Consider the following 16,767-nt stretch of genomic DNA (forward strand, 5'->3'; position numbering starts at 1 on the left):
GACAAATGGTTTCGGATTTTTAAATTGTGGCTACCTGTGGCCATGTATTGAATGTAATAGCATTATGTTAATGACTCACTTGATATTTCGTGTAATGATGTACTGCTCCGTCAGCGTACACTAAACAATAATGTTTCGACGGATGCAATGCTGCTGGAAGCACGTTGCATCTAAAAAGAGGTATTTTAAGTGAAAATTAATACGGGACATTTTTGACAGATTTATTTAAAACAAACTATAGAAAAAATATTTTGATGACATAAAAATAAGGTATTATTCTAATGTACTTAATTATTTAAGAATAGTGGATGTATTCTTTAAATTCAACGATTTGGTGCGCGGTGAGACCATTCCAGTATATAGTACAAGCCTCTGGTTAAAATTTTCGCATAGGAATTTGCATTCCTTCATTCTCACTCACTCACATTCGTCGTTCCTAATATCCAGTTTACAGATACTATGTACTGACTTGTGTGTGGTGCGTGCGACCCACGTGACCTCACCGTCGAACACGCCCGCGGCCACCGCGCCGCTGGGCACGGCGCCGCACGCACTCACCACCCACACCGGCCCGTGCTGCAGCCACGCCGGCAGCCAGTCTACATATCACAACAGACATCAATAAAATGTTAATGATTAAATTTATAACAGCACCTCTTGTCCGCGCGGCCATGAATCACGCGATTGGACAGAATTATTTATTTATCGGAAGACATTGCAAGGTATATTTAAATGGATTTGTTATACCTACATATCACACATGCTTTTTAACTTCTTTTTGAAAATAATAATGAGATGAAAAAGTTCTGGAATCGAGCGGGAATTGAACCCGCGCCCTTGTCTATCCGGGACAGTGCTCTTGACCCTTGAGCTATCGAGACCATGCCAGTTCGGCTGAATTAATATGTACAGGCGTAACAAATAGTGTAGATACCTGAAATAATAGTTTTGTATTTGTGTTCCCAACAAAGTTTTAAGTGCGTGTTGTATTTTGACCAATCGTCGGCATATTCTTGAACTTTCTCCTTGAAATGATTCCATCGTCTTTGAAATAAGAAAATACGTTAAAATTTTTGATGGAAAACCACAGAATGAGTGAAAAGCTAGAAATATAATGACAAATGTGCGAAAAGAGCAAAATGGGCAAATTATTTTTACAAAAAATATATTCAAAGTCTAGAAGCGAAAATTACTGAAAAAAAAATTGCACGTACAAAACTTGAAGAGAAACTTCGGATCCAGGTTTTGACTGCAGCGTGTCCGTTTCTTTTATCTTGATTGGTAAATGAAAAATAAAACAAAAAATCTAACATGTTTAGTATCAGAGGTACCTACTTTAAAATATAATCTGTATGTTTAAAAACATTATGTCAGGATCAAACGATCAATGTGTATGTACACAGAGTAAATAGGTTTATTAGTACACAGAGTAAATATTGAGAGCCTCAATACTTTTAAATCCAGTGATTAAAGTTATAATGGACTTCATATAATCCGCTGGGTCAATATTGATAAAATTTGGAAAAGAAATACTTAATGACCCGCAAATAAATTGTCGCCGGCGGAGTTGCGTGCAAGGCAGCACCTGGAGATAAAGTAATATATACTTACGACAACGTTCAGCCAATGTGTCCACCTGTTGAACATGTCTATGATGTCCAGCATCTCTCGCTGGCACTCCATGTAAATGTCAGTCTTCACGGTGGCTCTCGTCGGCGATACTATCTGCAGTGTATTGAAAATTGAGATGGGGATGAACAAACATATTTTGAAGTTTATTTATCCATGCTTAATAATACTAATATTATAAATGCGAAAGTTTGAGGATGTATGTGTGTATGTTTGTTACACTTTCAATTAAATCTGGAGAAATATTCAATAGAAGTTAATGTCAGTGAACTAGAGACGTAGGGCTTGTAAAAGGACAAGACAAACATCAGATTTTTTTTATGAAAACTAATATTTCACGACACCAGCGCCTCTGTTGACGGAATACACTCGCGTTAGCCTTGGTTAACTAATTTGTATATCTATTGTGTCAGGGAAATTGTTGTCTGATTTGAGTGTTTTTGCGCTTTTACCAGTCATCAGGTAACACAATGCAGTGTGGAGTCTGTGGCACCGATAGATCTTTTACACTTCTTCTTGGCGTGTCATGGTTATTAATTGCGAAAATCATACACAAATCCGTCAGGTAGTGTTTATTTGTTGTTTGAGTTTAACGCGTTGATACAGACAGAGGCGACTGGGGAGACTTCTTTTTATAATGTGTAAGGATTTTCCGACCAGGCAGCCGAAACGTCCAAATACAATCCACAATGAGGCCACTTCCGACCATACACATACGCACACAAGTTAAAAAACCACGCGGTTACCTTTACCTTTGGTAGAACTAATTGTTATGCTATGGCCATAACATAGACTAATAATAAGGTTGTAGAAGCGTCTGTGAGTCATCAAATTTTTTTAAAAATCAAATTTCATATTAAATTTCAAATTAAGGCAAGATAATATACTTTTAATAAAATATATATAAAAGTTAATTTCAGACAGTATTTGTCCTTTAACAAACTCCTGTCAGTTCAATGATAATAATGGAAGTTAGTGAAATCTCTATTAGTTTTATTATAAACTAGCTTTTGCCTGCGGCTTCGCCTGCGTGAATTTGCCATTGATAAAAGGTACCCTATATCTTCCTCCGTACCTCAAACAAGCAATAGCTCAAAGCTTTCCTCAAATTATGCAAAATTTTAATTTGATTTTAATTTGGTTGAGCAGATAAAATCGTGAAGAGATGACAAACAAATAAATAAACTTACTTTGGCATTTATAACTTAGAATATAAAAAGTAATAGAATTTTCTATAAAGATTATATATAGTTCGTATGAAGTAATCTAATCAGACCTTGCAGAGTAGCATCTTAGTTAAAGTACAAATAACTACCAAAATGATTAGCCAGTCTTGTACCATGGAGGAGCATGCAACAAAGCAATAAAAGTGGCCACAACTGATCTCAATTTTATTTATATCCATAACGACTCCAAAGCAAGAGAACCAATCAAATAAAACACAATTAGATCTAACCTGCTTGTCTCTGTACCGGAGAGCTAGACGTAGAGTGAGCTGCCGACTGAAGATGTTGTACTGTCGCCATTGCAACGACTCCTGTGACACTCTTCGTTGAAACGTCGCCCAGTTGTCTGTCATGATAAAAAACAAGTAAATGTAATTGACGTCCGGTCCTGTTGACTGTACAAACGGATATTTTTTACTATAGTCTGTTACCAGGAGATTCATCAGGCGGGTTCCATGCGAGAGCCTTCTCGATGTTCTCCTGGATCCAGTCGCGCCACGCCTGCACATTCCACATGAGGCTCACCATCATCGCGTGCCAGTCGCCCATTTGGTCCGTCGACACGATCGGCGTCCCTGGAGAAATAGCTCCTGTAACATCACGTCAATAACTACCAAATTATATAAAGTTATCAAAATGGAATATACATTTAAGAGTTCGAGTGTACCTATATACGAGTGATGAGAATCAATTCAAAACATGTCACATATGACGTTAGTAACAATATTAACTTAAACCTGGTTAGTAAAAATAAATAAATATAAAAAGAAATTAGTATGCATCACAACCTAAATTAATAATTAAAATTATTGAAGGATATTGGGACTCAAACTGTATAGAGGAAGCAAGTGAGATTTGTCACGTTCATGGTAAAGTGGACTACTCTTTGTCTACTCCCATAGGAAACAGGTGTGTTAATAGTTATGAATAGTATACTTACTGGAGCTGAAGGCCCGCTTTTGTGAACTGCGCGACGTCGATCGATGTGCCCGCTCGCTCGGCGCTTGCACATTTCTATCTTCTCGATCAATGTTGGCGTACATCGTCGTCGACGTCTGCCAAAACGGACTCTCTCTTTTCTTCGACTTCGCGTTGCTTGAACCCTCTGAAGCGGGCGTGTGGAACGAAGCGTTCGTCGAGTTCGAAGTCTCTTGTTCCGGCTCTAAATGCGACGTCGAATCGGAAGAGACCGCTCGCGTCCGGTTTTCCGGTTGCGATGGCGGTAACATCTTGTCGTGAAGACTTGTCGACGAGGTGGTAGTTTCGAAGGAGCTCGTCTTATCGGAGGGGCGAGGGAGGCGCCCGGGGCTGCGGGAGCGGTCGTACGAGGTGGAGTAGAGCAGGTAGGAGGCGGAGACCTGGTTGCAGCCTGAGGTGGGGTCGGGGGCGGGGCACAGGTCCTGGCTGGACTTGCCGCGCTGCTTGAGCTTGGGGCAGGTGGAGAGCGAGATCTGCAGGCCGGGCGCGAAGGCGCGGGAGGAGCCGGGGCTGAGGCGCAGGCGCGTGGCGGGCGCGAGGTCGGCCAGCGCCTGCACGGACACGTGCCGCGAGCACGTGCAGCACGGCCGCGCCACGCGCCGCAGGATCTCGTCGCACCACAGCTCGCACTGCACGAACACGTTCTTCATGCACTTGCACACTTGGATCACCTCTGCAATAGGGTACGTGCCGTCAACTCTCATCGGATACTCTTTTCCATGTGTCAAAAACAAAAAAAATATGAGGTTTGTATGACAGTGGGCACAAGTGACGTCACAAATGTTGGAGTCGAAAAAGTGTTTTAATTATACTTTAATGAGAACAACAAAACCTGAATGATACTATAATAAAATAAATTAAAGTGACATTTGATTCCTGTGTTTCCTTATGTGAATGCATTAAAAAATATTTTATACCCAGGCTAACAACTATTGTATTCCTCTTAGTTAGTAATCGTCAATTACATGATAAATATTTACGGTTTGCGTCGACACTTACGTGGATGCAAGAAGTGCACAGCCAGATACATCGTCGCGTCCTCGATGACATCTAAAAACAATAACGATACAAAGATTCACAATTCTTTATTCAATTTAGGATAATATTATATAAATTATTGACGTCACAAAATTACTTAAACTAAGTCTACTAACACCCAAAGCATAAGTGAAGAAGAATGAACGCCATTTTATTTAAGTCAAAGAATGTATTTAGCTATATCAAAAAGAGCGTAAAAAGATTAAATCTCGTTTGCTTGCATAAAGTACAAAAAAGGTTCCACCTTAAAATTTAAGTATATACAATGTTCAGAATTCTCACCGTCCATGAGGTTCTTGTATTTGTCCGGAGTGGCGTTACTCATGAGGTTATTGAACTTGATTTGTATCTTCCTCGCCACCACCGGATCGGCGTTGGGCACGCTGAGTTGATCAGAGTTCTTTCCTCGCAGACTGAAGCAATATGGATTCGGTACAATAAATAACTAATCTTTTATTTTATTTATTCGGCAAATTAACAGCTTATACAATTGAACAAACCCTCACTAAAGTACATTTACCCATGAAATTTACCAATTACCAATCAATAATCGATAAAAGCACAAGTTTTCACAATTATCAACATAATCTGATTGATATAGGTGAAATGATATAGACTGAACCGTTATGGTATGGTGCGCTATGACCGCACGTAGTGATCGCATTCGGCATTCGGAATACATACATATATTAAAATTTGTAAAGGTTGCCAATACCACAGATTACATAATACTTCCAGTAAATAATACTATAGAGAAAAATATCAGCCCTTTATATATCTAAAAAATATAGAACTGTATTGTGAAGTTGAGAGTGGAAAAACCCTAATACATATTTCTTTGATTATAAGACAAATTTTGTAATTCGTTGAGAGCACGAGCACGCTTTTTGGATGACACGTACTTAATGACAAATGTGTTTAGCAAGTGTCACTTCAGACATCGTTATGTAGTATTTAAAACCATTATTCTAAGAACCTATATCTCCGCTTACTAACGAGGCTATTATATACATATAGGCATATGTAACATATCGAAAAATGTTAACAATTATTTTTCAGAAGTGTTGATAGGGCTAACTGGCAAATAACTTTAGATAGATCAAGAAGATTATCTGTCAGTACACAATATGATATTTAATCAGAATGTGGTGAAATATTGCAAGTATCGTACATTTCTGCGCCTGCGCTGTAGGACTTATGAATGGTTCCGTGACGCAACAACACGCCGTCACCAGCCTTCTCCATCTGCTCTATCAAGACCTTGAGCGCCTCCGTTTTTTCCGCTGTCAAATTATATTTTAGTTATCATTTTATTGACACTACTAAGTCCCTATTTAACGTATTGTCTTTACGCCTAAACTTTTGTTAAGTCTTCACTTATACCGGGACTTAACGACTGCAAATACGGCCCAAATTAACAGCTTCACGTGCCTTCTGAAGCACGGAGGAACTCGAGATAATAAAATTTTAGTCACCCATCCTGTGACCACCCTTTGAAAAAGTTGCTTAACAATACACTGTTGTAGGCCGAGCGTGCGAACGAAAGAATCGCAGAGCTCCCTCATTTAGCTACGTCAGTTACAAAGCATTTCATTTAAATTTTTAAAGCAAGAAAGATTCCTCACCTTGGAGCATCATGTAGGAAACCAGCAGCTTCGTACATGATTGGATGACACCTGAAATGAAATATAATTAAAACAGGAACATCTTTGTCGAGAGACATTTCAAACGAAGATTTATAGAATTTGGTAAAAGTTGTCATGGAAAAACAATGATAATTAAAAATATATATTAAAAGGTATTTATAATACTATTAATTACCATCCATCACAGCCTTGGTGTAGCCACGTGGCTCCACATTGGACATCATAGTCTTCAATTTGGACTCAATGGAAGATTGTAAAGAAGATTTAGGTCTGTTGATGTGATCAGTCCACGAAGTTAACTGCCGTAGACTAAAAACATAGATAAGTTTAATAACGGCATCATTCAGAAAAACATTTTGGAACATCTAAAATACTTCATTAGCATAGACAGAGTAGAATGTAAGCCACAAAAAAAAAGGTTTTCTATTTAATGTTAGGATGATATACATAACTATACATGACATATGACGTCAAAAATTACAAGTCTACCGCTGTCCAAAGCGCAGGTGAAGAAGCGGCGAAACAAACTTCATCGCAGCCTTATTTCCAAAGACTGTCAATTACTATGTGGACGAATTTACATTATGATGTAAATTTCAAATTTAAATATAAAAAGAAACATTATTATACTATAACTTCTCCGATCCTGATCTGAGGGAGAAGTACGCGTTTGCTTACACTTCTCACTATCGAGTTCATTCGAAATGTGTCGTAGCGAACCGATCATATTCAATGTTGTTGTCGTGGCGTCACAATCGCGTACTGTGATTGGTTAGCTACCTCTCATTGCGAATCAACTCGATGGTGAGATTTAAAACACAAAGACTAACTACGCATACTGTTTTCTCGACACTAAACCTACAAAACGAACTGCATACTGAAACCATTCTTTATTTCCGAGTTATTTTTAGGGTAAAAAATGTGGCTTACTAATTAGCAGCATCAAAGTAAGACTTGGGAATGGCTCCTTCGACCAGAAGCGAGTCTCCTCTGGATTCCATTTCACCAAGCAGAGCCACGTAAGCTTCTATTTCTGGATCTGCACAATTTTATAAAAATATTTAAAAAATCATATGTACCTGAAATAGAGCTTCTTTATATATTCAACGAATTTTTTTTAGCAAGTGAGAATTGTAACTATCTAGTAACAAGCACTAACACTAGCCCCGCGTAGTTATTGAAAAAAAAAACTTTTTTATGCACTGTAGCGCCATCTACTTTATAAAGCGCCTATCAGACTTTTTGACCAAATCCTATGGGAATCGCGTACTTTCGGGATAAGAAGTGTTCCCTATGTGTTAATCCAAGATATCAGCTACCTCAATATCAAATTCCCATGTTCCCGTTTGAGCGTAAAGAAGTAACAAACATACAACTTTTGCATTTATAATATTAGTGGGATTACAAGTATACATCACCTGGCTTGGTAACGAGTCCTGATAAGTATTCGGCAGCCTCTTTGATGTGATCTGTAGGTGAAACAAATAATGGTGAAAGTATGATATAATAATAAGTACATATCCTAATATATTTTATAGCATAGAAGGCTAATGAACATTCGGTCTGCCAAATGGTGAGTATGTAGTATGGCCACTACATGGCCACACATTAATCTATACTGTACCTACAGATTTTAAATTTTCAATCAATTGATACAAATACACATAATTAAATAATCTTAAAATCGTACTCAGTTCGAAGGCGTTAGATGCCTTTTAATGACTCTTGCTATATTCCCTCTTTGTATCGCCATGGATATGCTTCGAATCAGGTACCATTTAGAGCGTTACAGAGAGTTGTTACAGCCAAGTGTTGTAGTCACATGTACTACTAGCACACAAGTTTAGTCTTACTTTTGAACATTATAGAAATAAAACTAGAAAGTATTACTGGACTTTTCCTGCCGACCGTACAATGTACCTTTCATAGTAGCAGTGAGTTTCCGCGCCATGGAGCGACAGCGTATCATGTCGTCCAGTTTTTTGATCAGCTGATATGCCACTTGACTGCACGGCTCTTTCGCTTTTAATGGTTGTTCCGCTTTCTTCAGTCTGCATCAAAATGCAAGTGCTTTACAGTAATATAAAAAAACACTTCTATAATGAGAATAATACCTCTATAATTAAATGATTGAAGCACGTGAAAATACTTGCTTTCTACTGCCAATTATGTCATCATCAGCACACGACTCCCTTATAAATGAATATGTTGGGTCACTCGGGACTATTTCATTTTTGAGCTTGCAGTATTTAATTCGCCATATTGATTTTATGATGTTACATCGCTATTTCACCCAAGGAAATTAAGGAATCTAATGATACCTCACACATCGTATCTGACGCGGCGTTAAAGAATGATGATAGAATTAAGTAACTCCTATTTGGGCAAACGTGTAATAAAAAATAAATGGTAACTAGCCTCTGTGCGGCGAAGAAGAACGTCTCAGCCGTGCCGTCCACGTCTACGAGAATCTCATTGCCTTTCTTCTGCATTTCCGAGATGAGACCCTCCCGCGCAAGCACCTTGTAGTCTAAAAGCATATATTACTTATTTATCCTTATTGTCCACTGATTTCATATACATAATATGTACGGTAAAACTGCGTAATAAAAGCAAGCTGACCAACAAAATATAATCTTACACAGTCAAAATACTACTACATAAAGAGTATAAAGTTAAAGAGGGAGGTGTACTTTTGACTGGCAACACTAGGTGTTTTCAATCAATCTTGATTATACTATTTGTTATGTATTGTAATGCCAAAAAAATGTACCATTTTTAAGAGTCCGTTTTATACTCTTTATACACAGATAGTATATGAATTTGCTGTGTATAAATAGTAAGTGAAATTTTAAATAGTTGTATACTATACTTACTGCTCGAAACAAAGTATTCAGAGAGCTGCCTTGACGATTCGATAACAACGTCTGAAAGAAAATGATAAAAATAAATATTATATCATACATAATGGAGAATAGGTACCAAGTATTAGTTGGATTTGAGCAATGATAGAACTATCATACAGAAGGTTACAGCCGTTTACATGTCAAGAGAATCGCACAAATGTATGCAAACTTCTTTTGTTAAGTATATATCTTTGTAAAATGTATTTTCTAAAGAGAAATAAATTATTATTATTATATTATTATTATGTCATATTCAGATTTCAAAAATGTATCGAAGTTTCTAGCTAGTTCTACCAGTTGCAAGTTGCATTTAGCAATAAATAAACTCGTTTGATCCAATGAGGAATCATTGAAGATCTGATCATTTGTTATAAGTATATTTACTTCGACACAATCGTGGCCGATTAGCAAGTGCTGATCCAGAAACTATAACCAATAATCATGAAGGCTTTATATAAGTGATTTTCTTAAAGCTGAAGATTACTTAACACTTAGAATTCAATTCATAGACCGCGCCAAAGTATTGGTACTTATTTACAAATGTACAGAAAATCGCTAAGAAGAAGAAGAAGCAGTACCAAAACTTTAAAAAATGGTGGAATACCAACCTTGCATCGTATCGTACATATGGGGCGGAGTGGCCTTGCTGACTAGATTACTGAGTTTCCTTTCAAACTTCTTGTGCAGGCGGTCCGTGTCTCCAGACTCCTTCACCGATTTGTCCACCTTCGTAGGTGGGTCAGCCAACCTGGGAAATTTATTTTATACTCTCTCTCGCCTTCGCGTATTCCCGTTGTATTCGAGGCTGTAATTCTGCAAAGCCCGAAGTCAGCGTAAAAAATAAACGTAAACATTTTGTAGATTTTGTTGTATATAAGCTGCTGCCGTATCCCTTAGTCGCCTTTTACGATATTCACATATCCTCCATATGGAGTGGCCCTATTGCTCTCTTATGTAATCAGGCCGTGAACTTAGCAGCTTTTCGATTTTGAAATGGGTTAGCTTGTTGATCATATGCACTTAACAGTTACTAGATAAAGAAAATCACATAGCATTTTCAAAAGCAGTTATTGATAGGCAAAATATGTTAATTTTAATCTCGTACTTATTTTGGGCAATACAACAAGTTTCAAACCAAGAAACAAATCATTGTCTATGCGCACGCTTCACTTTACAACGATATTTCGACGTTTTCTTGGAAGTTTTTGTTTCAAACACAATATATAAAAGTGTACGAGTATGTTACCAGTTCGCAGCCTGCACGTGACTGAGTTCGGTGGGAGCCTGCTTGTACAGAGTCTCGTGTCCTTTTGCCTTCAGCTGAGCCTGCAGGATCTCCTGGGCCATGCGACGTTCGGGGTCCATTTCACCTGGTTCATTTTGTTGAATATGCATTATAATATACACACCCCATTACGTTCCCTCGTTTAGAATAGACCCTGGGTGTACCATCGGGTCTTATCATAATAATCGTTTGTCATGGAAGACAATGGATTATTATGATAAGGAAATATTCCACTGAAGTGACGTGGGAAATTTCAACTCTGTAGGACTAGTGGAAATTGGTGAAATTTAATTGCAAGATTTGATTACAGACAGAGAAACATATAAAAGCCTTTGAATTACTCACGCGCGAGGGCTTCGCGTCGTTTTCTCTCCTCTTCCTCCCGGCGCCTGCGCGCTCCCACACTCTCTGAGCCTGCCCCGAAACCTGGGCCATAGAATCAAAATTAGATATCTTCTAAGGCCACGTTGTACGAATCTAATTTTAAGTTTAAAATCATAAAATTATACTATTACCAAATATTTTCATAATAATTATATATTTTGCCCTGAGATTGAAAATATGTGGCGTGTGGTTCTGCTCGAAAATAGGACCACTCCATACCCTTCCTTAGATGGCACACGAAGCAAGAGACAGGTAATAATAGCATTTCCAAGGAGGTTTGATGTTGAAGGAAGAGCGTAGAAATAATGTATTTGTAGGATATGTTTGTATTACTAACCACCAGGGCCGCCCACTCCGAATGCCCCTCCTGCACCCGCTCCGCCCGCCGCTCGTAGTCGAGCTTCCTCTGCTTCTCTTCTACGACGTTCTTCCTCAGTTTCAGCGCTGGGAATACAGTGAAATAATCTTATACACAATACCCGCGTCAGTTTGTCAACAATATGAAGAAAATAATGCGTGTTTATAAAAAAATCTTGAAAATTCTATTTGTTATTGCAATGGCAGTGTCAAAAAAATGTAGTTCGTTACAAGTCCTTTTTCATGGCTTTACACACAAAGAGAAACCCCTTTCCATTTCACAGACAAAAACTTTGTAAACTAGTTAGTAATATACAATGAACTATATTTTTGTTTTTTTTTTTGTCAAAATTTTAGGATTCGTAGATGCAACTTTTTAAAAGTAAAAACAACAGCGCGCAAATTTAAAACCATTTAGCAATCTATCCAATTGTTTCTCGAATTAATAAATAGCGTGTTCCATTACCTAACCCTATATTTATCTATTAAAATTGATAATATTACCCCAAGCCCGCTCGCCGCCGAGCCTCCGCCTCCGCTGCTTCCCTTCTGCGACGTTCCTCTTCAGATTCAGGGCTAATAAAAGGAGATTATTTTATCAATAAGGGTCTGGGTCACCGCTTGCTTGAAGTATCTGATAGTCGATATTAAACAGATGAAATTGCACGTTTTATATTAAAGGTCGGTAGATGATAAACTCGTTTTGAGCCGTTCATTCATAACCATTTTTTGCAAAAAATAAACCATTGATTCATATATTTTCAAATATTCTACAGAAGTAATCTATCGAACCATCGGAGAAAATTAAACAGTATTACAAGTATTTCAAAAATACTGAAAGAAAAAGAAATTTGCATTGTAACCATATTGTAAATCGACGTATATTTCTGAAAATTATTATTATAATATGAGAACAAATTACTTATATAATTTAACAAGAAGAAATCATCGAGAGGAATCCTGCACACTGGTAGACTGTTAAGTTCCAGTGTGTATGCGTCTACTGCTACAAGATGGTGGTATTCGTAAAAAGTCAATATAACACCAGTTTTAGTAATAGGTAACACAAAGGAGTAGAATAAAAAATAAAATATTACCCTCCGCCTCCTCCCGCAGCTCGTAGCCGAGCTTCCTCTGCTTCTCTTCTACGACGTTCTTCCTCAGTTTCAGCGCTGGGATAAATAAAGTGAAAAAAATCTTAATATTAAGTATTTATATATATATATATACGTATTTTTTATAAATATTCTGAATACTGAAGTACCAATAAAAACCAGGAAATCGAGTGCCAAATTAATAAAAATATTTAAATGTTACCCTCCGCCTTTGCCTCCTCTGCCACCAGCCCCTTTTTTCATATTTGCTAAAGCAGGGTCCAATGCAGCCAGTTGTGTTGGGTCCAATCCACCTAAAACATAACAGAATGTAAAGAATATTGAAACGTACGAAACCTTATATACAGTAAAAATAATCAATTATCTAATTATCCCATAACACAAGTCTCGAATTTACTTTGGAGCTAACTCAATCTGTGTGATTTGCCCAATATTTTTATTGATTTTATTTATCTGGTGTACTTAATCTCCAATGGAAATTTTTAGTTTCCGCCATTAATTAAAAAAAGCGTAAAATTCGCACCCAGTCATAAGTGGCCTATCTATACATACTTCCATACCAATTAATATTATTAGCGAAATAATTATTGTCTGTCACTTTGTCACAGCTAAACGGCTTGACCGAAAACTTTGATTAGCTGTAGGTAATGGCCGGAGCTCAAACGTAGACTACCGCGGATGAAGCTGCGAGTCGAGGCTAATACTAAACATATATTTATTTATGAATACTTACACTCGGTGGTCGCGACACCCGCCAAGTATTTCTTGGTAATATCGGCCGTATCTGTAAAGAGGGACTACTTTTATATTGTTTAGGTAATTAATATTATAATGGTATCTAGTTAACGCATTTATCATTCAGCGAAAATTATGTCATAAGGGAAATATAAAAGAAACGAATGCTTTCCACTGAAGTATAAGATTTCTATTTATGATAACATTTCAAAGAAAATAAAATTAGGGCTCTCACCGGCCATGTTCTTTTGGGCCATCGGAGAACCCCCTTTCAAATTAAGAGCTTTCAATTTGTCTCCAACCTTGTCTTCTATAAAAGCATTAGGGCGTTGTCCGCCGAAATATGGCGCGCTTCCTATCCTGGTAGGGAAAAGATTTTCATATAATAAGTAAGCATATCACACGACAAATAAGCCTGTCACATGATCAAATAAGCATGTCACATGACAAATAAGTATGTCACACAACAAATAAGCATGTCACACAACAAATAAGCATGTCACACAACAAATAAGCATGTGACACAACAAATAAGCATGTGACACAACAAATAAGCATGTCACACAACAAATAAGCATGTCACACAACAAATAAGCATGTCACACAACAAATAAGCATGTCACACAACAAATAAGCATGTCACACAACAAATAAGCATGTCACATGACAAATAAGTATGTCACACAACAAATAAGCATGTCACACAACAAATAAGCATGTCACACAACAAATAAGCATGTCACACAACAAATAAGCATGTCACACAACAAATAAGCATGTCACACAACAAATAAGCATGTCACACAACAAATAAGCATGTCACACAACAAATAAGCATGTCACACAACAAATAATCATGTCACATGACAAATAAGCTTGTCACACAAACTTTTACTGTCGTTAGGGAGATCTTAACAGAACTAGATAAAATAACAATCTACTTACATAATAGACAAAGCTATTAAGCGTTAGGTTACTTATTATAATAATGTATTGTCATGGAAATTGAAGCGAGGTGACAAGTTTTGATATTGTACGACAAACGGATGTAGGTGAAATTGAACTTGATTTGATTACAGACGAACCGGACAGGTTGAAGTAAAACAAATCTTGCAAAATAAGTAAATAACAAAACTATAAATAAGATGTTAACTTACATTCCTGCTGCTTCCTCATGAGTTGCTTTGAACTTGCCGATTGAGAGAAACTCCTTCCCTTTTTCTTTCTGCAACTCGTCATGAATTACTTGCATCGCTTCACCTGAATGTAAAATTAAAGTTCGAAAAATTGAGTTATAGACAGCATCATATAGCAATAACAGCATGTGTATAGTCGTATTATTATATTTTTTACGTGTTAACACGCATACATTTTTAAGCTGCATTAGTTTGTCGTTCATGAGATAAATATTGTTGCAAAGTTATGCGCGCGTGCACAACTTTTTGCGATCGCGCGGATATGGAACACGTTTGAGTGGATAACAGAGAATTTGCAATGAAATAGGAATGGTTATGTGCTTTTGACTGTCGTTACTTAAAGATACATAAAAAAAATCCCTCTGACATGAAATAGAATTCACGCTTTATTGAACTTTTTAGAAAAAATAATGAAATTGGAATATTACCTCTTCCTTTGATCTTATCAGTCAAGTGAGCGGCTCCTTCATGTGCCGTATCTGCATCAATAAATACCAGTTTAGTGGTTTTTTTTGAGAGGTCTCGGGCCATTAAATATTGTGATATCTACAAGCTCATGTGACATCCAAGTTGTTAATAACAGCTAGTGTATAAAATGGAGCTGGAAATGGCATACGACTCCATTTAACACTACCAAGAAAGTAGACAAATGAGCGATTTAAAAAAAACCCGGGGTAAGAAGATATAGTGAAAACTTGTACACTGGTTGACAGTTTAAGTCTACTGTAAGTGTATATCACTGGCCTAGATAGGTAGATTGTAAAAGCAATTTATTACAGATTTTATTCAAGTTGTCTAAGGCATCTGACAAGTGTTAGCAATAACACACTCGAAAAAGAAAAATGTACATAGCGTTGTGTGCAAGTAAAAACCGGTGATGTACGTTGAGCTTGCCACGTTCGGTGAACTTTTTAGATTCAATTTTAGCAAGAGGTCTTACCTTTGAGAACAGCCTTCAGCTTCGCATCGGGAATGACTCCCTCCACCTTGCCGAGCATTTCCTTGCGTTTTGCCTCGTCGTGGGCGGTAGTTACACCCACAGGAGCGTTCATTATCCTAAAATTACATTCATTTTAGTCAAATATTCGCAGCATGTCAAACAGAAATACAGTTTATCTAGGTATAAAAACAGCCTATGCCACTAATACTAATACTAATATAAAAAAAAAAACATATTAATTCATTGCTCCCTTTGGATGTGAAAAAAGGAAAAACACAGTTTCACATTTATAATAAGTAGTCATGGAAAGGTATAACATGGCATTTGAACTACCAAATTCTACAAAAAAAAACCTATATCGTATAGGATAAGTCGTAAAACGTCAATAGGAGATTTTAAACGTTATGTCTTAATATTGACGACATCAGTGGCGCAGTGGTAAAGTGCTTGCCTCCGAACCGAGAGGTCCCCGGTCGGGTCGGGTTATAAAATATAGTATCGTTGAGTTAGTATTCCATAACACATGTCTCGAACTTACTTCGGGGCTAGCTCAATCTGTGTAATTTGTCCTAATATATTTATTTATTCACATTTTCAAAAAAATTGAGAGAATACTCACTCTGCTCCGCCCTCTTTGTAAGTCATTTTGTAATGCCCATCTTTGCCTACTATGTCGTCGCCTTTTCTCGCCATAAGATCTGCCAGCACCTGTCTTTTCTCTTTCTCAGCTAGTATAAAAATAATATAAATTGAATTATATAAATATAGATTGATTAGATCATACTTAGTAAAGCATTTTAATATGCCCGTTGCTGGAGCTCCTTGTGGATGGATAAGAAGGTGAGAGATCAAAATAAATACTAAAGAAATATTTTGATAGGCCGGTCGATTGAAAAGTTTTGACAAAGAGAGCCCTTTGTCTAGCACCCTTTGGGACCCTTGATGTATTGAAATTAAATCGGTTGAGAATTGAATCGAGATGGTGACGTTTGATGTAAATTTAAGAATTTACGATATAACTCACACTAAGCTTGTATCGCGGATCCGATGGACGGGCACAACACACTCAGAACCTAGACAAATATTTGTAATCACAGGGAAAAATATGTGCCCCCTAGGAATCGAACCCAGCACCTCCAGATAGCGGACGGGTGACCACTACGCCACGTAGGGCGTTCTATATGAAGAAACATTGAGATGGCAGTAAATTAGTAGTAGTGGTAGTTGAAATTGGTTTGATTTCTGATGACGTTTTTTACGACATTCGTCTATGTAGGAATGAAATGAATGAATGAAAAACGCATGAAATCTTATGTAAACTTCATGAACAAA

At 37.3% G+C, this 16,767-nt stretch overlaps 1 protein-coding gene across 6 annotated transcripts in view; it reads right to left on the minus strand.

Moving 5' to 3' along the window:
- The window catches only part of LOC128679445 (uncharacterized), a 31,496-nt gene that overhangs the window by 1,013 nt on the left and 13,716 nt on the right, over positions 1-16,767 (minus strand). For 2 of the 6 annotated variants that reach the window (XM_053761715.2, XM_053761743.1), the window contains 31 exons: positions 16,055-16,163; positions 15,436-15,551; positions 14,924-14,974; positions 14,457-14,559; positions 13,535-13,659; positions 13,298-13,348; positions 12,767-12,857; positions 12,547-12,621; positions 11,954-12,025; positions 11,430-11,536; positions 11,054-11,134; positions 10,670-10,793; positions 10,032-10,171; positions 9,394-9,444; positions 8,936-9,047; positions 8,438-8,568; positions 7,936-7,986; positions 7,448-7,556; positions 6,693-6,826; positions 6,497-6,547; positions 6,043-6,154; positions 5,154-5,284; positions 4,833-4,883; positions 3,796-4,506; positions 3,287-3,445; positions 3,086-3,201; positions 1,612-1,725; positions 1,215-1,273; positions 935-1,044; positions 470-599; positions 80-170 (listed from right to left, as the gene is read on the minus strand). In XM_053761715.2, the coding sequence (XP_053617690.1) occupies positions 80-170; positions 470-599; positions 935-1,044; positions 1,215-1,273; positions 1,612-1,725; positions 3,086-3,201; positions 3,287-3,445; positions 3,796-4,506; positions 4,833-4,883; positions 5,154-5,284; positions 6,043-6,154; positions 6,497-6,547; positions 6,693-6,826; positions 7,448-7,556; positions 7,936-7,986; positions 8,438-8,568; positions 8,936-9,047; positions 9,394-9,444; positions 10,032-10,171; positions 10,670-10,793; positions 11,054-11,134; positions 11,430-11,536; positions 11,954-12,025; positions 12,547-12,621; positions 12,767-12,857; positions 13,298-13,348; positions 13,535-13,659; positions 14,457-14,559; positions 14,924-14,974; positions 15,436-15,551; positions 16,055-16,163 (3,668 nt within the window). Of the gene's footprint in view, positions 1-79; positions 171-469; positions 600-934; positions 1,045-1,214; positions 1,274-1,611; positions 1,726-3,085; positions 3,202-3,286; positions 3,446-3,795; positions 4,507-4,832; positions 4,884-5,153; positions 5,285-6,042; positions 6,155-6,496; positions 6,548-6,692; positions 6,827-7,447; positions 7,557-7,935; positions 7,987-8,437; positions 8,569-8,935; positions 9,048-9,393; positions 9,445-10,031; positions 10,172-10,669; positions 10,794-11,053; positions 11,135-11,429; positions 11,537-11,953; positions 12,026-12,546; positions 12,622-12,766; positions 12,858-13,297; positions 13,349-13,534; positions 13,660-14,456; positions 14,560-14,923; positions 14,975-15,435; positions 15,552-16,054; positions 16,164-16,767 lie in introns of those variants that run through there. The other 4 variants (XM_053761723.2, XR_008405756.2, XR_008405755.2 and 1 more) reach the window with 4 other exon arrangements.

Source organism: Plodia interpunctella, chromosome 2 (assembly GCF_027563975.2).
Source record: "Plodia interpunctella isolate USDA-ARS_2022_Savannah chromosome 2, ilPloInte3.2, whole genome shotgun sequence".
NCBI lineage: Eukaryota > Metazoa > Arthropoda > Insecta > Lepidoptera > Pyralidae > Plodia > Plodia interpunctella.